Consider the following 25111-nt stretch of genomic DNA (forward strand, 5'->3'; position numbering starts at 1 on the left):
ACTGGAGTACAAAATATTCCAATCTCAACTTTAGAACACAATAGTATATCAGCATGACTATTTCCATACAGTTTCATCTTTGCTATTGATACACTGCTAAAAACGTATGTACCTTAGGTGAAAGCACATCATTCTAAACACAATAAACATTGCAAACCTACCATAAATTAATCTTTACACTTCAATGAAACAATACCTTTCAGGTAACTGCAAGTTCTGTTCATAAGAAGAAGAATCTGGACTTTTGTTGGAAGGCAATGGCTGAGGGGACTGGTCAAGTGCTGTAGATGAATTAATGTGTTTTGCAATCGACACAGGCTCCGATGCATTGTTTGAATTTAATCCAGTGGTAGCATATTGTGGCACAGGTGCCATTTCAGATCTTTGTAGTGGTGACAGTGAAAATATTGCAGAACTGTTCTGTATAAGTATTGAACAATAAAACATTAAAAAAAAATCTGTTGAGAACTGTCATAGTTGCTATCCAAAGAAAAATTATTTTACTGCTTTGTAATAATATAAAAGTAATTTAGTGCAAAAGATTAATAAAAAGTACATGCTAATAAAAAAATAGGTTGGCTACATTTAAGTTAAAACTATTTGTTACTGGCTGAAGATCATGTTGTACCTCGTCTGGTTTCTTTCTGAGTGACACTGTATTTATAGTCTGCAACGCAGCTTTAACTTGCTTTTCCAATCGTTTTATTCTAGTCTGTGTGCAAAAATAAATTGTTATAAATCGTTTTTTATCTTGGTAACTTGTATTTCTTAATAATTGTATTAAAACATTGACAATAGCATGAAACCTATATACAATTGGATGTCAAAGTCCCAGCAGAAGGGAAGATAGAAATAGTTCTTAAAAAAGGAATGAGGAGTTTCTCCAACAAAAAAAAATAAGTTTCTACAGGGAGACAGAGAATAAAGACTGAGGGCTAGATTTTACACTTTTGTGCATATCGCCCATAAATGGGCGTTATTTCCGGCGTGGGCGGTAAAAATGGGGTTTTCAGATCGCCGGCTTCTTGCCCATTCTCAAAGCACCTAGGGCTGGAACCTCCACTTTGTTTGCATGCTTAACGCCCATTTTACCGCTGAAATGATGTGTAACACTCATATCGCCCATTTTGGCACAAAATGGAAACTGACGGGCTTTTTTAGGAGACTTACCGCCGAGCGTTATTTTCCTAATGGGCTTAACTGCAAGAAAAAATATCACCGCCCGCCCACTTTTTTAGGGCGGAATCAGCAGAATGGGCGAATTCAAAACCCATAATATCGCCCAGCGTTACTTTCTGAATGGAATTAACGCCGAGATTCAATATTAACGCCGGGCGACTGTTTTTTCTCATAAAGAGCATATTTACCAAACTAGCTGCCCATTCTCAATTTCACCACCTCGCACACATATCGGCCACAATATCGCTCGCTCAAAAAAAAAAGAATCGCTCACAAAAAGTGGAACTAACGAGCACCAGCGGTGTGGCTGCCATTTGTTAAATCCCACTCTTACGTAAGGAACTGATATCGGAAAGATTTGACTAAAAAAGCGCTGATGTGAGTGACAACGCTAACATACTGCTGTGTTTTTGCAGCTCAGACATCAATGGTGCCCATCACCTTGATGCCAGTTAAAAGTTTACGTTGATTGATGGTGAGTTGTATTTAACCCTTTCATGGTAAGGAATCACCAGTGTGCAACGGTCCAGCTATCTGAGACAATGCGCAACAAGGTTATGTTCAATAATAAAAGTTTAATACCAACATTGGTCTCAAATCATAAGTATCACAGCCAATAACACCCAATCTCCGCCCACGTCCCACTTTTTCCACCATTGACATCAATCACATGTTCAACATGTCCAGCAACACAGAATACAAAGGCAAAGCAGGAGCGTGGTCCCCAGCCCCCATACATTGCAACAAATTGCATACACCCAGCTGGAGATATAACACAGCCATCACCTGCGCACATGCGCCTCACTTTCCTTCCCCCCTCTCCTCCTTCTCCCCACCTCCACCCCTTCCCCTCCTCGCTCCACGGCGCCAGGCCGAGGAGCTCCTCAGGCGGTGACTCATGAAGGCAGAGGCGGTGGTTGGACGGGTATGGGAGCAGGGGGTGCTGAGGGGGCAACATTGTCTGATGCAGAAGCAGGATCTTGATCCTTGCTCTCATCTGTTGTTCGTCGTGGAGGTGCGGAACCTAGGGGGTGGAGTACCACGCTCTGGGACCACTGGGAGGGCTGTGGCTATTGCATCCGGGGACACCGCCATGCGCAGAATGTACTCGGTCATGGTGGCCAGGTGTCGGGATATGCCCCCCAAAGCTTCGATGAGCTGGTCACCAATGTTTGCAGTCCTCCTAGACAACTGTACCATCTCTCCGCTGTCATGTCGCACTTGTGGAACAGACCTGCCGTGTCCATGAGACCTCCGCGGGGTCGGCGCCGTCCTGGAGACAAATGAGGTGGCTTGTGGCGAGGTGCTTGGAGCCGGCACCTCCAGAGTGGAGGAATGACCAGAGGACCAATAGATGGCCTTGGGGTGGAATGGGTTCTGGAGCGTGGCGATGCAGGTTCTTAGAAGTCCACACTCTCATCTGTTGAGAACAGACCCAGCAGATTGACTGGCGACAATCGGAGCTCCTCAGCACCAGATGTAGTAGGATCGTCTGCCGACTCCTGCCCGCGCCCCCACCTTCTGGCCTCTGTGGTCTTGGCTGGGGCCGCGCTGCTGTCTGAGCTGCAAGACACAAATGAGGTTATTAAGAGAAGGGGGTGCTAGGGTGACAAGGTGAATCCAGCGCTACACATAGCATATGCACGACAAAAGCACCACCGCTCTCAAAATCATTGCAGACATCACATTTCATGAACATCAACACATTGTGCATTGCAATGATTTTCATTAGGCCAGCATTATTTCTGACACTTTTAGAACTCATCTGTCATATATGATTGGTCGGATATGAGTTGGTGTGGCATCAATTGACTTTACATCACGCAATGGTGTAAGCTTTACTCACGTGGCATCACTGGAGGGTCTACAAATGCATCCGTGGCTGTCCGGGGGTGTTTCCGCACGAGTGCTAGCACTTGCTCCTCTGTGATGTATCTGGGGACTGGTGGCCCCCCACCCATTCACCTCTGCATGGAGCTCATCAGCGATAGCTTCTTCTGTAAAAGGTGACAGGACGACATGGCATGAAATCATTGCGTGATATCATTGCTAGGTACTGTCACAGACACTGATACAACACATAATCTTAATAATCATGATTACATCTGTCGGTTATCATTCTTTACCTAAAGATGTACACCGTGACCGCAGGCTTTGAGTAAAACATTCCCAGTAAAAGTGAAAGACCTCACATCTGCTGATTGTCACTTATGATTGTTACAAATCAAATTATACATAAGTAGATGTAAATCAATGTAATACTTACTCTTGCGGATCCCACAAGGTCGTTCCATCGTTTGCGGCATTGGTTGCCCTCACACACCTCGTTGGTCGCCGACGAGACCACCTCTGCTATCTCGGTTCATATCCTCTGGTAGGCCTTTGGGGTGGGCTTCCCACGCCCTCCTTGTGTCACATCACCCCAGCGTGACTCGACCTCCTGCAGGAGGGAGGCATTTGCCTCGTCCGAGAACCTCCTAGCTCTTTTGCAGCCTCCAATGTGCTCCTCTCCCACCTCACTGCTCTTTCTAGCGTCAGTCTCCACAGCGTGCTGTGATGCCTCCTCCTCTCCCTCCATTATAGGGCAAATTCGGTCAAATATGTGGCTGGTAACAGCTAATTTGTGTTTGCCTACTTGCTGTGAAGCTCTAAAGTCTACCTCCTTCCTCCCAAAGCAGCCACTCCACACCCAGCCACGCCTTCAGTCCCTCTCAGCTTCCCCTCGCCTCTTCTGCACATGTCATGGTGACCTTTGACCTCCAGAATCACGGGAATCGAGCGTTGCCATGCTGTTGCTAAAGACGGCCACACTTTACGGCAGAAGGTCAAAAAAATGTAACGCTACCGCCCATTTGATATCGCTCACGGCATCGCCCATTTTCAAAAATGTAAACTAGGTGTTTTGAGAATGGACGAGAAGCCGGTGATCTGAAAACCCTTTACCGCCCACACCAGAAATAACACCCATTTTTGGGTGATAAGCTCAAAAGTGGAGGTTCCAGCCCCTAGTCTCCATTTTTGAAATTGGGCATTACCGCGAGCGATATGAAATGGGCAGTAGCGTTAAATCTCGCTGACCTTCTGCCGTAAAGTGTCACTGTTCTTAGCAACGGCATGGCAACACTCGATTCCCGCGATTCAGGAGGTTAAGGGTCATCATGATATGTGCAGAAGAGGAGACAGAGAGGGAGCTGAGAAGGACTGAGTGTGTGGCTGTGGTGTGTGCTTGTTTGGCTGTTGTGGGAGGTATGTGGGAGATTCACCAGCAGCAAAAAGCCTACTAAGCACCAAGAACATAGTTGGCACCGAGTTTTGTCCAACAAATAACATGGAAGGGATCGTGGAGGCTCTGGAGCTGGTAGCCGGGAACATTGGTGACAAAAGGCTCCCAGTGGTCCTGGAGCACAGCACTGCACCCCAAGGCGCTGCATTCCCATTGCCAACCACGCATGAGAGCCAGGAGCAAGATCTTGTTTCTGGCTCAGAGCACGTTCCCACTTCGGGACCGTCCTCTTCCGTCTCCGTCCAATCAGCGGTTCGGCCGTCATTCCCCCCCCAATGAAGCATCGCCTGAGGAGCTCCTCGGCCAGGCGGCTTGGAATCAAGAGGGGAAGGGGTAGAGGTGGGGAGGAGAAGCAGGGGCGGGGAGGGGGAAAAGGTTGGTTTTTTACAGAAATACTGATGATTTCAGACAACTGTTTGGTTGAAATTTTTTTTTAATTTAACGAAACCTTGATGCACATTGGCTCAGATAGCTGCACCGTTGCACGCTGGTGATTCCTTATCAAAGGGTATAATTACACTTAGTTTAAGTTGATTGACGTTGTCACGAAGGTGATGCCCGCCATTGATGTATGACCTGTACACCCAGCAGTGCATCAGCCTTATAAATAACACCAACGTTCTTTCTGGCAAAGCGCTCATTGATGAGCTCCTGACATAAGGCACGTGCAGCAATCATGCCACCACGGGCCCTTTCATGCGGTCTACAGGGGGGTGGGGCATGGCTTCAGCATCAGCCTGATTGTCTGGGCTGATGTCAGCATCCGCCTCCTCGTCTTCCTCTTCCTCTCTCTGGGGAGGTGGACTGTCAAGACTCATCAGGCAATCCCTCCTGATAGCCAAGTTGTACAGCATGGAGCACACCACCACGAATTGAGCTACCTGCTCAGGGTGGTATTGGAGCTCACCTCCTGAGTGGTCCAGGCATCTAAAGCGCTGCTTAAGCACTCCAATGGTTTTCTCCATGATATTGCAAGTGGCTCTGGGGCTCTCGAATCGCCTCTCAGCTTCAGTTTGGGTGTCACGCAGTGGGATCATCAGCCAGGTGGTGAGGCCACATCCTTTGTCACCAAGCATCCAGCATTGATGTTTGTGGCTGATTTTTAAACAAGTCAGATACAGTGCTCACACAGGATGTGAGTATCATGGATGCTGCCCAGAAATTTAGTATTCACCGCAATTAAAGTTTGCTGGTGGTTGACGAGTTGGACATTCAGGGAGCGGAATCCCTTGTGGTTCCTGAAAACCTCTGCATCCTGAAAAGGTACCTGCATCGCGATGTGCGTACAGTCTATTGCTCCCTGCACCTTGGGGAAGTTTGCAATTCTGGAGAATCCTAGAGCCCTCTCTGTCTGTGCCTCCCTGGTCATAGGGAAGCTGATCAAGTCCCTCCTGCATGCGTACAGGGCTTCAGTGACCTGCCTAATGCAGCAACATGTGGCATGCTGAGACAGACCGCAAATGTCGCCAGCTGAGGCCTAAAAAGAACCCGAGGCGTAGAACGACAGTGCCGCGGTGACTTTGACCTCAACGGACAGTGCAGTACTGATGGTACTGGCAGGCTGCAGGTCTCCCCTTATCAGCTGGTATACCTCAGTGATAATCTCTTTGTGGAAGCGCAGTCTCCGAAGGCAGGTGGTGTCAGGCAAGTCGAGGCAAGACCGCTTGTCCCTGTACTTGCGTAGGGATGTAACGTCTTGTCCTCATCATCAGTCTGGCACGTCTTACATTGGGCACATAATGCAGTGGAGTGTACCTTTGGTGATCTCGAGTCTGTAGCATGTAATTGGTCATCAAGAGAGGGTGAGAAAGGACAGGCCCCATTGCAATAGCTCTCTGTTTTAGTCACAATGAATGTCCCGACGAAGACACCAATTAAATTCCAATCAGTCACAGTATGGTCAAGATGTTTGTACAGATGTTCACATCAACTCCAACGACCTCCAGAGTACATCTGAACTCCCGAGGTTGAAGCACAGCAGCCTTTGATGTAGAACATGGCGACCATAACGCTGTGAATAGTTCCAGTTAGTTCCGCTTTTTCTGGGCGTTTTTTTGGGTAAGCGATATTTTGTGGGCGATGTGTGCGAGGTGGTGAAATTGACGCTGAACGATCTCATGGCCGCCAGTTTCGGCAAATATGATCTTTACGACAAAAAGTGGACAGGTGGTATTATTGAATCTCGGCGTTAATTCCGTGCACAAGGTAACGCTAGGCGATATTATGGAAGTTGATTTCGCCCATTCTGATGATTCTGCACCAAAAAAGTGGGCGGGCGGTATTATTTTTTCCCGGCGTTACGCACACGGGGAAAGTAACACTCGGCGATAAGTTTCCGAAAAATGCCTGTTAGTTTCCATTTTGTGGCTAAATGGCCGATATATGGGCGTTATATGTAATTTCAGCGGTAAAATGGACGTTAAGTGGACATTAAGCATGCAAAAAAAGTGAAAAATCTAGCCCTGAATTTCATACCTAGAATTTCCAGGTAGGAAAAAATATCTCCTTTGTCAAAAATTTCAATTTGGGTTTGCCACATTTCTCACATACTACTGTATTAGTACTACATTCAAAAGCTTCAGTTGTGTGGATAGACTGGAGAAGCTGGGGTTATTTTCCTTAGAGCAGAGAAGGTTGAGAGGAGATTTGATAGAGGTGTTCAAAATCATGAGCTATCTAGACATAATAGAGCGAAATTGCTGCCATTGGCAGAAGGATCGAGAATCAGAGAACACAGATTTAAGGTGATTGGAAGAAGAACCAAAGGCGACATGAGGAAAACCTTTTTTTTTTTTTACACAGCGAATGTTTAGGATCTGGAATGCGCTGCCTGAAAGGGTGGTGGAGGCAGACTCAAACGTGGCTTACAAAAGGGAATTGGATAAGTATCTGAAGGAAAAAAAATTGCAGGGCCACGGAGAAAGGGGGTGGGGGGAGTGGGACTAGCTGAAGTGATCTTGAAGAGAGCCGGCACGGGCTCGACGGTCCAAGTGGCCTCCTTCTGTGCTGTAATCATTCTATGATTCCAAATCCTGTTCACCCAATACCCCTGTATTCGCTGACCTACATTGGGTCTCCGTTAAGCAACACCTCAATTTCAAAATTCTCATCTTTGTTTTCAAATTCCGACAGAGCCTCGCCCCTCCCTATCTCTATAATCTCCTCCAACCCTCCGAGCTCCCCAATTCAAGCCTCTTGACCATTCCCTATTTTATTCTACATTAAAGATACAAGTTGTGGTTGTGAAAAACTTACTTGAATCCTTTTAGCCATTTCTTCATGCTTTTGCTTGCAGTCAATGTTTTCAATTCTTTTTGTTAACTCTTCAAGTTTGTGACCCAAAATATCATTACTAAGTTCGGTGACCATCTTTCTGTGAAGTATTTTCTGGATCTAACGATATAAATTGGTATAAATTGCTGATTTGCACATATAGGAAATCAAAGCACAGCTCAAAGTTTAAGGAACACTTTTTTACATTACACAGTATTAATTATATACTGCAGCTATGCTCTTTCTCATTCTTTCAACATAGTTGTATTCCTAGGTACAAATGAACTGGCATCATGCAAATCAGGGAAAATCTCTAAGACACTGTCTTTTTTACATAACACAAGAGCAATTCTAATCACCACGTCCTATTCTCTCTCTCTCTTTCTCCTGTCCTTCCAAAATTGTCTATAAGGCCTGATTCTGGAACTAACCTTAGGTCCTTTAAAAGGTGGAGAGAGAGGCCAAGTTGATAAAATAAATTAAAATATTCAAGTGAGCCAGGTCAGGAAAAGGACCAAAGGGCAGGCAGGTGGGACTTTTGTATTTGAAGGCTTAACTGCATTTAAAGAATGAGGAAGTATCTAGAGTAATAACGGTGGGTATAGCTGATTTAGTCTGGTGAAACGTTTGGGGCAACATCTATTTTGGAGGTGATTCATTTGGTCAGTATTTCAGACATCAAGAACAGAAATTTTCCCATCACCACGAATGATGGATAAAAGATATAATCACTGCCACCTGCTCACGTACTTCGATATGAGAGTGACTTTCAATATTCTCCTTGTATAAGGGGTACTACTAAAAGCTGGGGGTAACTGCCTCCTCTGCTATACTGTGGATAAACTAGTTCCACAAGAATCATTGAATTTAATCCTTTGAGTGTGGGAGAACCCCAGGGAGACGTGAATTAAGTCCTGCTCTATTGTGGAATGCCACAAGAAAATTGACCAACATATCAAACCAAGGGAGCTTTACATATCATAGGAAGGATAACAGCACAGGTGCTGTGGTAGTGCTAAAAAGTCTTAAAATTGTGTCCCTTTTGGTAACCTGGATTCTGCAGTATGTGGAAGATGACCATGGCAATACTATACTGCAGCTAAAAAAAAAAACCATGGAGTTTACAGAATAGGACAAATGTGTATACTACTGGTGAAGAGCCTCGCTTGTGCATATTGGGATATTATGGTCGGTGCATCTGCACTTTCTTGCTATGTCCAGCCACAAAGTAAGGCTCCTTCTTGGTAGTGCGTATTTGTAAAATCGTCCTTGATATATCACCGTGACTTTTATTTTTATTGTTCCTGGGATATTGGCGCGCTGGCACAGCCAGCATTTATTGCCCATCTCCAATTGCCTTTCAGAACATGGTGGTTAGCCACCTTCTTGAACCACTGCAGTCCTTGTGGTCAAGGAACACAATGCTGTTAAAGAGGGAGTTCCAGGATTTTGACTTAGCGATGATGATGAAGGAATTGTGATATATTTCCAAGTCAATATGGTGTGTAACTTGGAGGGGAGCTTGCAGGTGGTAGTGTTCACATGCGCCTGCTGCCCTTGTCCTTCGAGGTGGTAGAGTTCGCGGGTTTGGGAGGTGCTGCCGAAGAAACCTTGCTGCAGTGCATCTTGAATATGGTGCACACTGCAGACTCGTTGCGTCAGTGCTGGAGGGAGTAAACGTTTAAAGGTGGTGGATGGGGTGCCAATCAAGCAGGCTGTTTTTCCCTGGATGGTGTCGAGCTTCTTGAGTGTTGTCGGAGCTGCACTCATCCAGGCAAGTGGAGAGTATTCCATCACACTCTTGACTTGTGCCTTGTAGATGGTGGAAAGGCTTTGGGGAGTCATGAGGTGAGACACTCGCTGCAGAATACCCAGCCTCTGATCTGCTTATGCAGCCACAGTAATTATGTGGCTGGTCCAGTTAAGTTTCTGGTCAATGGTGACCCCCAGGATGTTGATGGTGGGGGATTCGGCGATTGCAATGCCGTTGAATGTCATGGGGCGGTGCTAAGACTCTTGCTTGTTGGAGACGGTCATTGCCTGGCACTTGTATGGCGTGAGTGTTACTTTCCACTTATCAGCCCAAGCCTGAACGTTATCCAGGTCTTGCTGCATTCGGGCATGGAGTGCTTCATTATCTGAGGAGTTGCAAATGGTACTGAACACTGTGCAATCAGTGAACATCCCCTCTTCTGACCTTATGATGGAGGGAAGGTCATTGATGAAGATTGTTGGGCCTAGGACACTGCCCTGAGCAACTCCTGCAGCGATGTTCTAGGACTGAGATGATTGACCTCCAACAACTACAACCATCTTCCTTTGTGCTATGTATGACTCCAACCAGTGGAGAAACCTACGCTTATTGATGCAGGAATCTATAACCTAAGCTGCACATCAAATTTATTAATGCTGGTTGAATTAGGACTAAAAATAACCAGGTTTACAGTACCATCCTGGATTAAAATTCACTTTTTTACCCACTGAAATACAATTTTTAAAAAAACTCACATTAACTGAAAGAACATCACGGGCTAGAAATTCAGTTTTTGACGATATCGGGTTTTTTCTGTTATTTTACGGCAAAAATACCACTAAAAACGTAGCCATTTTTTATGGGGGTAAAATTGGCAAAAAAAATGCGCCAGACGGTAAAAGTCGGCGGTGCACGAGGATTCGCGGTCCTCGCCAACTTTAGCCTGAGGCCTATCTGCCAAAAATACAGGCCCTGGGAGAGGAGAAAACACACAAAAAAAATTGGAAAAATCAAAAAATAAAACATCAGAAAACATTCACTATACACTTAACCAATGAATCGCTGAAAAAAGAATTAAAAAATAAAACCTTAACTTACCTTTTTTGTACTTACCGCTGTTTCTGGGGCTTCAACGCAGGCTTTTTTCAGGCGTTTTTTTTTCCACCCTGAACGACCAATTTTAAACCAATTTTTTGGCATTGCACGAGGTCGATCCGTTTTGCCGCCAATCATTAACTTTGGCCAATTTATGTAAGTACCTTTTAATGGCAAAAAAGGCGAAATATCGCCGAAAAAAACATGCGCAAGGCTTGCCAATTCCCCCCCCCCCCCCCCCCCAGACTGTAATGAAGAGATACTGGAGATATTTCCTGCTAAAATGCAACAGACCATTATAAATGTAACAAATTTAATGAATATCTGCATGAACATTTTTGTGTCCTTCTGCGCAAGCGTGCAGTGGACCTTTTTGCGCATGCATGCGCAATTTGGTCATGCATACGCAGTATGATATTCAGGAAGCCGGAAGTGGGACCGAACCGTGTTGCCGAGATTAAAGCTGCTGCCATTGCCACTGGAGCCTGCGACTAGGGATTTTGGGTTATCTTTCAAAAATGAATGACTATACTAAAGGAGCCTCCAGGACTTTTGCCTAGAATATCGCTGTGATTATCGACACAAACATTTTCGTGGTCTGAGAGAGAGAGAGAGAGAGAGAGAGAGAGAGAGAGAGAGAGAGAGAGAGAGAAGGGGGGCAGGGTAAATGAGAGTGTTAGAGAGAGAGTGGGGCAGGGAGAGGGGAAAGAGAGAGAGGGGAAAGAGAGAGAGTGGGGGAGAGTGTGTCAGGGAGAGAGAGTGTTAGAGAGAGCGAGTGGGGCGGGGAGAGAGAGAGAGACTGGGCAGAGGGAGAGAGAGAGAGAGAGGGAAAGAGAGAGAGAAGCAGAGAGAGAGAGAGAGAGAGAGAGAGAGAGAGAGAGAGGGCTAGTGAGAGTCAGAGAGAGTTGGGGAAAGAGAGAGAGAATAGTGCAAAGAAAGGGGCCAGAGAGAAAGACAGGGAGGAGGCAGAGAGAGGAGAGAGGATAGAGAGAGGTCAGGAACTCGGAGGAGGAGGTCAGGAACTTGTTTGGGGGAGGTCATGAATCTGTGGGGAGGAACTTCAGGATCTTGGGCAGGGGGAGAAGATCAGAAAGCTGGGGTGGGAGGGAGGTCAGAAACTTGGGGGCAGGAGGTAAGGTCAGGAACTTGGACGGGGGAGGAGGAGGTCAGAAACTTGGACAGGGGAAGGGCCAGGAACTTGGGCGAGGTGGGGTGGGGTGGAGTTGTTCAGGAACTTGGGCTGGGGGGCGCGCGAGGTCAGGAACTTGGGCGATGTAATGTATGCACCTGTGAGTTGAGCTGTTGAAGAGGGCTGTGTCTAACAAGGTCAGGGACCTGCTCGCTAGCGGAGGAGTGGGTTGGATGGCGCCAGAGGAGCTGGCACAGCGCCTATCCTGGGCCGACATCCGTCCAATGCCAGCGAGTCGCTAAAAACAGCACTGGGCGCTGACTCCGTTAGGTGTGTCGAGGAGGCTCAAGCACGTAGGGTGATCCCATCTGAACTGACCCCTGCACGGACGGAATTCCTCATCGGCGCCAAGCCCTGAAACCTCCCTCGGGAGCCGGCGCCTCACAACTTGAGCCTCCTCGGGGAAATCCCCTCAGTGCCCTTCAGCTACGCACGGAGGGGTTTCCTGTACGGGCTGCTCTTGCACACTCTCCACCTTGCCATCCTCATCTCCGTCCAGACAAGCCATGGCGCACCATCTTGCCTTCCGGAGGAGGCAGGGTCCCCAATGGAGTGCTCTCTACGCGGGAGTCCTCCCCTTATTTATTGGGGACTTGGCCTGGAGGGTGATGCATGGAGCAGTCCCGTGCAATAAGTTTTTAAGTCGGTTCACGGGCTCCCAGGCCGCCTGTAATTTTTGCGGTCTAGAGGAGTCCGTGTTCCATGTTTATGTTGAATGTGCGAGGTTGCAGTCCTCTTCCAATATTTAAAGGGGCTGCTCCTCAAATTCTGGTTGCACTTCAATCCCACAATCCTGATCTTTGGGCACCCTGTGCGGAGGGAAGCGGGCAGGTTGGAAGGCCTCCTCGAAGGACTGTTCCTGGGCATGGCCAAGGTGGCCATCAACCGGTCCAGGCAGCAGGCGGTCGAGGGGGTCATTCAGCCCGACTGCCTGCCTCTCTTCTGTGGTTACATCCGGGCCAAGGTGACCCTGGAGATGGAGCATGTGGTGTCCACCGGTACGCTCGCGGCCTTCCGCGAGAGGTGGGTGCCGGAGGGACTGGAGTGCATCATCACCCCTGGCAACCAAATTTTAATTTGCTTTAAGTTTACTGTTCAAGTCTAATTTGTTAAAGTTTGCCGGTTTTAGTGCCCCTCTTTAATCAGGGGGCACTTGATTTATAGGTTCTACCAAAAAAAGTTGCGAGTGGCTTTGCCAGTCATGTGATGATCACAAGATTAATAAAATCCTGGCTATTTGGGTTTAGGAAATCCACGATGAGGCATGCGGTTGTGAGCCTAGTGGATGAACGGGTAATGTGTGGTGTGATTGTTAAACCTTTTTTAATTAACCAACTACTTCTTAATGTCAATGTGTTGTTATGAATTCTTAAGCACGAACTCATGAAGCAAATACATTACAGAGGTGGGGGCAGGAACATGTTTGAGAGGTGGGAGAAGGTCTTAAACTGTGAGAGTGATCCCCATTTGTTCCAAGTGAGCTCTGTTCTGTCTGAAGTCGGCAGTCAGAATGGATCGAATTACACTTTGCAGAGTCACTAATTACGTAGATAGAGAGGAACTAATTACACATTCCAGAGAAACTGCTGGGTGTGTCTAATCCTCCAAGTGGACTAATCAGCACTTGTCATCAAGGGGGCCCAATCAGAGCTTTAGGTATTGCAAATTAATATGTCCTAAATTTAATGATGCAAATTATTAGCTAAAATGATTTTAAAACATGCTTTGGAGAAACACGTTGGTTATCTAACCATTTTAGTTCATTCCTTGGTATGTTCATTTACCTTGAAAACATTTAAGCCACACCTTACTATCCCCAATTCAAAAACAAAGATCACCTCCTCCAAAGACATCTTCTTGGTAGTTTCTCCACTTTGGTTTTTAGAACTTAAGTTGAGATGGTCACTTTTGTCATTTTCTGAAGTCTTGGCTCGTTTTTCTTTATTTTTTTCTTCACTTCTTGAATGGGTCCTCTTTCTTAGAATTTGATCTTAAGGAATGAACATATTTTAAAAAGTAGAATTTTAGTGAATGTAATAACTTGCTCACTAAAAGGAGAATCTAATAATAATCAATTAATCATTCCCTTCATTTGGTTATTTTCTTCTTTCTTTTGATTGCTGGCAATACATTTACCTCTTTATTCCTGGGTTGAGAACGTTCTGTGGTCGCTGACCTTGAGCATCTAGATTGCCAACTTATTATGATATCTTCAACAATGAAATCCAGAACTTAAACGTTTGTGTGTAAAACATGCTGTTAGAACATAAGAACATAATAAATAGGAGCCTGCTCCGCCGTTTAATACGATCATGGCCGATCCAATCATGGACTCAGGTCCACTTCCCTGCCCGCTCCCCATAATCCCTTGTTCCCTTATCAGTTAAGAAACTGTCTATCTCTGACTTAAATCCATTCAAAGTTCCAGCTTCCACAGCTCTGAGGCAGCAAATTCCACAGATTCACAACCCTCCGAGAAAATAAATGTCTCCTCATCTCAGTTTTAAATGGGCAGCCCCTTATTCTAAGATTATGCCCCCTAGTTCTAGTCTCCCCTATCAGTGGAAACATCCTCTCTGCATCCACCTTGTCAAGCTCCCTTATAATCTTATATGTTTTGATAAGATCACCTCTCAATCTTATAAATTCCAATGAGTAGAGCCCCAACCTACTCAACCTTTCCTCATAAATCAACCCCCTCATCTCCAGAATCAACCTAGTGTTATATCATTGTTAACATGGGGAAGGTTCTGGGAGGGAACAGAGGATTTACAAAATAAATATGAACGACGACGAACAGGTAAAGACCATCTGGTCCATTGAACCTGTCCCACACAACTGCAATACCTTGTGAATCACAACATATACATTCCAGCCCACCCAAAACCATGTAATCTCCTGGGAGAGGCAAAAAACAGATTAAAAAACCCAGGCCAATATGGGGAAAAAAATCTGGGACATTCCTCTCCGACTCATCTAGGCGATCAAAACTAGTTCAGGAGATCACTCTGGCTATTAAATTCCCTCCAGTACCTACCTTCTGTAAAAGGTGATCTCTGCCACAGCCAGAAACAAATCCATCTTTCACTTGAAGGAATTCAGCGAGTCTGCATCCACCACATGAAACAGCAGCTTGTTTCAGAGGTCTACTATTCTCTGGAAAAAGAACCACCTCCTGACATCTAACCTATATCTGGCCTTATACAACTTAAGTTTGTGACCCCTGGTCCTGCCTAACCTATTTAATTGAAATAAACTGTCAGCTAGAACATTGAGGTTTATAAGGTAATGAAGGGAACAATCATATCCCCCCTAAGTCTACACTGCAAGACAACTGAAGGCCGAGGTCCAACAAAAACCTCGGGACCTAAAGAACAGATGGTGGTTGGAAAAAGCGCAGGAGATCCAGCTACTAGCTGACAATCACAACATGCATGGATTTGTTAGCGCAGTCAAGACCACCTACGGCCCAAGCACTCAAGGTCTTATTCCATTGAGAACAAAGATCGGAGGTGTGCTCATCAAGGACAGAGAAGCAGTCAGTGCCTGCTGGAAGGAGCACTTCGACGATCTTCTCAACCAAGACTCTGAAGCGTCTTGGGGCGTTTTAATATGTTAAAGGAGTTATATAAATAAAAGTTGTTGTTGTTGTGCTTGACTCCATCCCACAGCATGCTACCAGTCACCATCATGGCACAATCCCAGCCCGGCAGGAGGTTGAAAAAGCCATCCGAAAACTGAAAAACAAGACCTCAGTAGCAGATGGAATCCCCGCCGAAGTCCTAAAGCATGGCGAGGAAGTACTCTTAGCACGAATCCATGACCACATCTCTCTTATCTGGAAGGAGGAGAGCATGCCGGAGGATCTCAGACGCCGTAATCATGACCGTCTTCAAGAACGGTGACAAGTCCGACTGTGGTAATTACAGAGGAGTTTCCCTGTCTGCCGCAGGGAAAATTATCGCAAGAATCCTCCTCAGTTGTCTCATCCCAGCGGCTGAAGAGCTCCTCCCAGAGTCGTAATGCGGATTCTGCCCATTAAGAAGCATAACGGACATGATTTTCATTGCATGACAAATCCAGAAAAAATGTAGGGAGCAGCATCAACCTCTGTACATGGCTTTCTTTGACCTCACAAAGGCCTTCGACTTTGTCAACTGTGAGGGATTATGGAGTATCCTTTTCAAATTCAGCTGTTCTCAAAAATTTGTCACCATCCTCCGCCTCCTTCACGATGACATGTAAGCCGTGATTCTTACCAATGGATCCACCACAGACCCAGTACAAGTGCAGACTGGGGTCAAGCAAGGCTGTGTCATCGCACCAACGCTCTTCTCAATCTTCCTCGCTGCAATATTTCATCTCACCCGTAACAAGCTTCCCGCTGGAGTGGAGTTAATTTACAGAACAAGCGGGAAATTGTTCAACCTCCGACGCTTCCAGTAAAGATCCAATGTTGTTCCAACCTCGGTCATTGAATTATAATATGTAGGTGACGCTTGCGTTTGTGCACACTAGACGCCGTACTCCAAACCATCGTTAACACCTTCACTAATGCTTACGAGGGTCTGGGCCTTACATTAAACATCAGTAAGACAAAGGTTCTCTACCAACCTGCCCCGTCACACAGTACCACTCCCCGATTATCAAGATCCATGACAAGATCTTGGACAATGTGGACCACTGCCCATATCTTGGGAGCCGGCTATCAGCAAGGACAGACATCGATGATGAAGTCCAACACCGCCTTTAGTGTGCCAGTGCAGCCTTCGGTCGCCTGAGGAAACGAGCGTTCGAAGACCAGGATCTTAAACCCAGCACCAAGCTCATGGTCTACAGAGCAGTAGTGATACCCGCCCTCCCATATGCTTCAGAGACATGGACTATGTAAAGTAGGCACCTCAAAGTATTGGAGAAGTACCACCAACGTTGTCTCCGCAAAATCCTGCAAATTCATTGGCAGCATGGGCGCACCAATGTCAGCGTTTTCGCTCAGGCCAACATCCCCATCGAGGCATTGACCACGCTCGATCAGCTCTGATGGATGGGCCACATTGTCTGGTTGCCCGACACTAATCGCCCCAAACAAGCACTCTACTCAGAGCTACATCACGGCAGGCGAGCCCCAGGAGGACAGAGAAAACACTTCAAGGACACCCTCAAAGCCTCCTTGAAAAAATGTAACATCCCCAGCAACTCGTGGGAATCCCTGGCCCAAGACCGCTCAAAGTGGAGGAGAAGCAGCCAAGAAGGCGCCAAACATTTCGAGTCTCTTCACCGGGAGCACGCGGAAACCAAGTTCAAACAGTGGAAGGAGTGTATGACAAATCAAACACTCCACCCACCCATCCCTCCAATCACCATCTGCCCCACCTGTGACAGAGACTGTAGATCCCGCATTGGTCCCATCAGTCACCTTAGAACTCATTTTAGTGTGGAAGCAAGTCATTCTCGACTGCGTAAGAAGTAGTCTACGCTGCTGTAAGATATATAGAGACCCAACTCTTTTAGCCTAACTTGATAACTACGATGCTTTAGACTTGGAATTAGTCTAATGACCTCGTCTACACCCTTTCCAGAATTACAATATCACCCATTATGTGAGGAGACCAAAACTGGACACAGTATTCCAAGTGCGGCCTGACTAAGGTCTTGTACAAGGACAAAACAGTATGCCTCGTCTTATACTCATCTGTCCTATGGATACACCCCAACACCCCTATTTGCTCTATCACTGCACGGCATTGCCCATGTAGTTTAAGGATGTATGCACTAGAATGCCCAAATCTCTTTCCATCTCCACAATGTTTAATACCTTTCCCTGGAGGGTGTATGAACGTTGAGCATTTGCCCAGCCCATATGCATAACACTGCACTTATCCAAGTTATACATCATTTTCCAGTCTTGAGCCCAATTTCCCAACACATTAAGATCTGCCTAAAGCAGACAAGCATCTTCTACATTTCTAACACCCGCATAGATCTTGGTATTGTTATGTATGTAAACCTGTAAATACCATGTTTAACCACCAGAGGGCTTATCCCCTGGAGTCCCCAGGGATTTCACAATCCCTTGGGAGCATCTGTATATAAGGAGGCCTCACAGGCTGGAGAGGCACTCTGAGATCTGTAATAAAGGACTACGGTCACACCTTACTTTGAGCTTTCAGTATCTAGTCTGACTCTATTCAAGACACAACAGGTATCATCTACAAATTTGCAAATTGTGCCCACAACTCCAAAATCCAGATCATTAATAAAAATAGTAAAATGCAACGGTCCCAACACTGATCCCTGCAGGACACCACTGGTGACTGATCTCCAATCAGATCCAAATCCATCTATAACTACTCTTTGCCTGCATCCTGCCAGCCAGATCTGAATCCAACTCAATATATTTACACTAATACCATCCACCAACTTTGTAACTTTCTCAAAAAATACAATTAGGTTTGTGAGACATGACCTTTTTTTTATGAAGCCATGTTGGGTGTCCTTAATATGTCCCTCCCTATCCAAGTATTCATATATTGCACCCCTATGATTCTTCACCCAGAGAGTGGTGAACCTGTGGAATTCTCTACCACAGAATGTTGTTGAGGCCAATTCACTAAATATATTCAAAAAGGAGTTAGATGTAGTCCTTACTACTAGGGGGATCAAGGGGTATGGCGAGAAAGCAGGAATGAGGTACTGAAGTTGCATGTTCAGCCATAAACTCATTGAATGGCGGTGCAGGCTCGAAGGGTCGAATGGCCTATTCCTGCACCTATTTTCTACGTTTCTATGTTTCAAGCAGCTTATCTATTACTGATGTTAAACTGATGGGCATATAGTTATCCAGGTCTGCCTGTCACCTTTTAAAAAATGGGGACTGCATTAGTCTGCTTCCAATCTGTAGGAATCATTCCAGAGTTCAGTGAGCTATCAAAAATACAGGCCAGGGGCTCGCACAGCACATGTACCCATCTTCCAGAGGACCGTCAGTAGATATCATCTGGCCCAGCTGCTCTATCTATTTTCAAGTTCTTAATTCTTTCTAAAACAATATGCTTATCTAGGTTAATGTTACTATTAAAATTAGCATTATTAAATCCTAATATTCGAGCATCATCTTCAAGGGTGAAGACTGATGCAAAGTATTTCTGCCATACCTAGTGAGTCCTTTGTAGTCTGTCCTTGAACATCCTTCAGTGGCCCAATACAGTCTTTGATAGTTCTCTGACTTTTCACATAACTAAAAAAGCTCTTCCCAGTACTGCCACAGTTGTCTACAATCCTTTTTTCCATTAGCCTTTTTGCTGATCTTTGTTTTCTTAGTTGTTCCTTGTATTCAACCCTATTTATTTGAATGTTAAATGTCTTAAATTTATAGAAACTTTTCTGTTTATATTTTATTTGTCTTTGTACATAGCCAATCATCCACCTTGGCCTTTTCTTACCACAATTCCTTACTTTTGATCTTGGGTACATTTTTCACATTTTTAATCTTATTCTTAAAAACTTTTCATTTATATTCAACATCGGCCGCATCACCACCGAGGAGGGTTAGCCAATTTACCAGTTCCAAGTCAATCGCCATTTTGGAGAAGTTTGCTCTTCTGAAATCCAGGATGAGTTGCAGGTTCTCAGTACCTTTAGTTTTACTAGCCAACTGGAACCATATAATCTTGTGATCACTGTTGCCTAGATATTCCCCCACATGGAGGCCTGGTAAGAGGTCAGGCACACTACTAAACACCAGATCCAATATATGATTTTCCCTAGTTACTTCATTAATATGTTGAGTCAGGAAACTGTCTTGTATATTCTCAATAAATTTTTCAGCTGCACTTCCTACCACAACAGCAGGTAAACCATCATGCCACTAAATGCCAGGAAAATTAAAATTACCCACCAGACAAAGGTGTTATTTTATATTAAAAGCATCAGTGATTTGTTTCCATAATAACTCATCACGGTCAAATGTCTGACCCGGGGGCCTGTAACAATTACCGATAATTAATCCCTGTCCGTGAGCTTGGTCCACTTGTACACAGATAGCTTCAGGTGAGCCTGATGAGGCATTATCAAGTCTCTGGCTAGCTGTTAGATTCTCACTGATAAAAATAACAACCCCAATCAAAATCTTCAATGCATCATTTCTCTAAAATTCTTACTAGAAAAAGCAGGAAAGCATGGCAACCCAAGTGACTTAATTAGTGATCACATGTGCTTTTGTCACAAGAAGAAATAGCTCAGGAATATGCATAACCAGATAGAGAGAGTAATATGATGAAAGAAATAAAATAATTTTATTAACTCAAGTTTCATTACCCTTTCATTTGCTTTCCTGGTTTAAGTAAGCAGTTATTGGTTGACTTCCTTCAGGATGTTAGAAATAATTTTCTTTTACTGCACAAATAGCAAGCTAAAATGAACAATTAAATAAAGTCTACAATAGAGAATTGCAAAAACTGAAATGTTTTCATGTCATTTCAAATAATGAATGGAATGTTTAACACAGTTTGGGCACTTTTGGTTGGTCCGATCACGCCGACTGCCACGCATGCGGTGGCCATCCGATGTCACTCCACGCATGCACGCTGCCCCTCCGATGAAGTAACTTCCTCTTGCAGCTGTTCTTGCTGGATGAAATTCTGAAAAGTGTGTGGCTGGGCTTTGTGCACAGTGCCCAGATGAGACTATTTAGAGCCCTTCAGTAATGCCTGATATATACAGTGCCATATTACAGGGAATCCTGTATCAAACAGTGGCAGATGGATTTAAATGCAGTTGGAGGTAATTCATTTTGGACCAAAAAAAAAGGATAAATCAGAGTATTTTTAAAATGTTGAAAAGCCTGGCAAAGCAGAGGTCCAAAGAGATTTAGGGGTCCATGTACTGAGATCATGTCAAATGTAGTCAGGTACAAAAAGTAATGAAAAAAGCTAATGGAATGTTAGTCGTTATAACTAGAGGGCTAGAATATAAAACCCCGGTGGGTGGGAGGTTACTACAGCTATACAAAGTTCTGGTTAGACCACATCTGGAGTATTGTGTACAGTTCTGGGAACCATCCCAAAGAAAGGATATACTGGCAGTGCAGCATCGATTCACCCGAATGTTACCAGGGCTCCAAGGATTAAATTATGAGGAGAGATTACATAAACCAGGGTTGATTTGATTGCGGCTTTTAGGATTTTGAAAGGAATTGATAGGGTAGATAGAAACTTTTTCAGCTGATGGGGGACTCTAGGACAAAGGGACAAAAATCAGTGCCAGGCCATTCAGGAGAGAATTTAGGAAACACTTCTCGCAAAGGATGGCATAAATGTGGAACTGTCTCCCACAAAAAGCTAGTTGATAGTTAATAATTAATCTAATTCATAATTATAAATCTTAGACAGATTTTTGTGAATCCTGTTGCAAGACAATGCTATGAAATTAATGGGATGTCAATTGGTTAGTTTTATCCATCCTGTATCTACTAAATCCATGAAACTCATACTATGCCAGTTGTTTGTTTTGAGAGTCCTGTACAATAAGTTCCATGAAAGTCTTTCTGCGCCCTCCCTTTACCCAACAGAATGATCAGGGCCACGGGGTGGGAATGGTCACGGGAGGGAAACCACGGTAGAAATTATGGTGGCCAATTTTGAGGTGGAGTTTTGGTTGCGGTCCCTGCTCCATTTCACTTGCCCGACCATCTCTACACCACCCAGAAATGGGCGTTTGATTCTTACGGATGTCCAAGATTTACGTCAGAGGAGGCGGTGATCAAAGTGAACTGTCTGCTGCTCGGACCACACCTTGACTGCCTTGTGCACTGCTGGTCACCAAGGCATGAGGGAGTTAGTAATGTGCTCGGGCCAGTACAAAGATCAAAATGGCAGATTCCCAGTGTTGGACAAAAGGACAGATTCAAATTTAGGACTGATATCAAAAAATCATTTTTACACAAATAGGGATGAACACATGATTCAAGCAGGCCAAATGGTCTTGCTCATCCATATTTATCCTGTGTTATTTTTGTGAGAAAGTAAAGGAGCAATGGAAGAAGGATAGGCAGCATTTATAAATACATATAAACATACTGGCAGAGCAATTCTAGGAATGAAGAGGAGGAACGGTGCAGTGTGTGCTGTCTGTGATTGCCAAGACCTGTTGCCTATATTGCAAAAAGACATTGGTTGTGAAATGTGGCACTGACAGGTAAGGCCGGTTTCGAAAAAAATATGGTGGTCGCCTCACCTCCTGCCGATAGCCTGGGCAGGACATGCATGCGCTGGCAGTATGTAGAGAAGGCCGATTGTGATGCCAGTCAGCATGTAACATTGATTTGACGGATGACTTGCCATTTTCGATGTTACCGTTCCAAACAATACCCACTCCTAAACCTGCACAGCCGAATGTGTGCTCAACTGCACAAAGGGACCCCCACACCAGCACAATTTAAAGGAATATATCCAACTTGCAGTCAAGTTGGTTATTTCTCTTGTACTGGCTCTTGCAGTTAATATGAATGCTAGCTTGTTGGAAGACATTTAAAACATTCTAAAAGTGTGCAGGAAGTGCTGATGCATGTTGGGAAGGCATTGGTTCCTACTGAAAGGCCTCCGACTACACCGCTTGCTCCGGTCTATGAGCAATCCTCTTCACGCTGCGGCATCACAGTGAGATGGAGTAGAGGCAGCAAAGACAAGCTGCTCGCAGAGGGAGGCTGAGGAGGACTCGCAGCAGGAGGCCTTACCCATCTAGAGTCTTCAGAGAGCACTTCTCCTACCTGCACCTAAGCCAGGAGCAGTGTTTTCGGTGGCTACGCTTCACCAAGGAGACGGTCACAAACTCTGCCATCTCTTGCAACGAGACCTGTAGACTTAGGGTAGGGCGATGTTGGCTCTCAAGGTGACAGTGGCCTTGAATCTTTTCACCAGCAGATCCTTACAGGCTGGATCAGGCAACATAGCACCATATTTTGCAGTTCACCATCCATTACTGCTTCTGGGAAGTCACAGAAGCTCTGTACTCTAGAAGTGACTTCGTTGTCTTCTCTCTAAGTGGAGAGAAGCAGGAGGAGCGTGCACATGGCTATGCCAGGATATCGGGCTTCACCATGATGCAAGGTGTCATGCACTGCACACATGTGGCTTTACGGACACCGCATATCAATGCTGAGATGTACCATAACTGCAAAGGTTACAACGCACTTAATGTACAGTTGGTGTGCGACCACGCCCAGTTTATCATCCTGGCAGCAGTCATGATGCCTTTATCCTGCGTCAGTCCGCTGTGTCAGCAATTTTACAGATCTTCACCATATGGAACCTGAGGGTGGCATATGTAACAAGGGTAATATGGTAATCATGGGGGACTTTAATCTACATATAGACTGGGCAAACCAAATTTGCAGGAATAATGTGGAGGCAGAATTCATGGAATGTATACGATAGTTTTCTAGATCAGTATATTGAGGAACCAATTAGGGAGCAGGCTATTTTAGATCTAATATTGTGCAATGATGATGTAACTAGTAGAGAGTGGACAAGGGAGAACCCTTGGTTGTGGTGTATTTGGACTTTCAAAAGGCTTTTGACAAGGTCCCACACAAGAGATTGGTGTGCAAAATTAAAGCACATGGTATTGGGAGTAATGTATTGACGTGGATAGAGAACTGGTTGGCAGACAGGAAGCAGAAAGTCGGGATAAACGGGTCCTTTTCAGAATGGCAGGCAGTGACTAGTGGAGTGCCGCAGGGCTCAGTGCTGGGAGCCCAGCTCTTTACAATATACATCAATGATTTGGATGAAGGAATTGAGTGTAATATCTCCAAGTTTGCAGATGACACTAAACTGGGTGGCGGTGTGAGCTGTGAGGGGGACGCTAGGAGGCTGCAGGGTGACTTGGACAGGTTAGGTGAATGGGCAAATGTATGGCAGATGCAGTATAATGTGGATAAATGTGAGGTTATCCACTTTTGGGGCAAAAACGCGAGGGCAGAATATTATCTGAATGGCAGCAGATTAGGAAAAGAGGAGGTGCAATGAGACCAGGGTGTCATGGTTCATCAGTCATTGAAAGATGGTATGCAGGTACAGCAGGCGGTGAAGAAGGCAAATGGTATGTTGGCCTTCGTAGCTAGGAGATTTGAGTATAGGAGCAGGGAGGTCTTACTGCAGTTGTACAGGGCCTTGATGAGGCCTCACCTGGAATATTGTGTACAGTTTTGTCTCCTAATCTGAGGAAGGACGTTCTTGCTATTGAGGGAGTGCAGCGAAGGTTCACCAGACTGATTCCAGGGATGGCAGGACTGACATATTAGGAGAGACTGGATCGACTGGGCCTGTATTCACTGGAGTTTAGAAGAATGAGAGGAGATCTCATAGAAACATATAAAATTCTGACGGGACTGGACAGTTTAGATGCAGGAAGAATGTTCCCGATGTTGGGGAAGTCCAGAACCAGGGGTCACTGTCCAAGGATAAGAGGTAAGCCATTTAGGACCGAGATGAGAAGAAGCTTCTTCACTCAGAGAGTTGTTAACCTGTGGAATTCTCTACCGCAGAGAGTTGTTGATGCCAGTTCGTTAGATTCAAGAGGGAGTTAGATACGGCCCTTACAGCTAAAGGGATCAATGGGTATGGAGAGAAAGCAGGAAAGGGGTACTGAGGTGAATGATCAGCCATGATCTTATTGAATGGTGGTGCAGGCTTGAAGGGCCGAATGGCCTACTCCTGCACCTATTTTCTATGTTTCTATGAGAAAGGGTTAATTCATTACCTTGCAGTAAAGGAGCCTTTAGGGAAGAGTGACCATAATATGATAGAATTTTATATATTAAGTTTGAAAGCGATTTGGTTAAATCCAAAACTAGGGTCTTAAATCTAAAAGCAAACTACATAGGTATGAGGGGTGAGTTGGCTAAGGTAGATTGGGAAACTACATTAAAAGGTATGACGGTAGACAAGCAATGACTACCATTTAAAGAATACATAATTTACAACAAATATACAATCCTTTAATGCACAAAAACCCCATAGGAAAAGTGGTCCAACCGTGGCTAATAAGAGAAGTTAAAGATAGTATTAGATTCAAAGGAAGAGACTTATAATGTTGCCAAAAAGAGCAGTAAGCCTGAGGATTGGTAGAAGATCAGCCATGATTTTACTGAATGGCAGAGCAGGCTCGAGGGGCCAAATGGCCTACTCCTATTCCTAATTCTTATGTTCTTGTGTCCGGTGACTCACTACGTACAGATACTGCCTCTATACTACCCTCTAAAGTTCGCGCAGTGCCATTTTCTGAGCTAGTGCCTGGGAGTGTCAGATCAAGTAATGGTATCTCTTCTTTTCCATTATAC

General features: G+C 45.1%; 1 protein-coding gene across 2 annotated transcripts in view; it reads right to left on the bottom strand.

Moving 5' to 3' along the window:
• atf7ip2 (activating transcription factor 7 interacting protein 2) overlaps positions 1 to 25111 on the bottom strand; it is a 152815-nt gene that overhangs the window by 63299 nt on the left and 64405 nt on the right. For both annotated transcript variants that reach the window (XM_070901041.1, XM_070901042.1), the window contains exons 5-8: positions 13611 to 13762; positions 7718 to 7855; positions 629 to 712; positions 197 to 420 (exon numbers count right to left, since the gene is read on the bottom strand). In XM_070901041.1, coding sequence (XP_070757142.1) covers positions 197 to 420; positions 629 to 712; positions 7718 to 7855; positions 13611 to 13762 — 598 coding nt within the window. The remainder of the gene's footprint in view (positions 1 to 196; positions 421 to 628; positions 713 to 7717; positions 7856 to 13610; positions 13763 to 25111) is intronic.

The sequence above is a fragment of the Pristiophorus japonicus genome, chromosome 15 (assembly GCF_044704955.1).
Source record: "Pristiophorus japonicus isolate sPriJap1 chromosome 15, sPriJap1.hap1, whole genome shotgun sequence".
Lineage (NCBI taxonomy): Eukaryota > Metazoa > Chordata > Chondrichthyes > Pristiophoridae > Pristiophorus > Pristiophorus japonicus.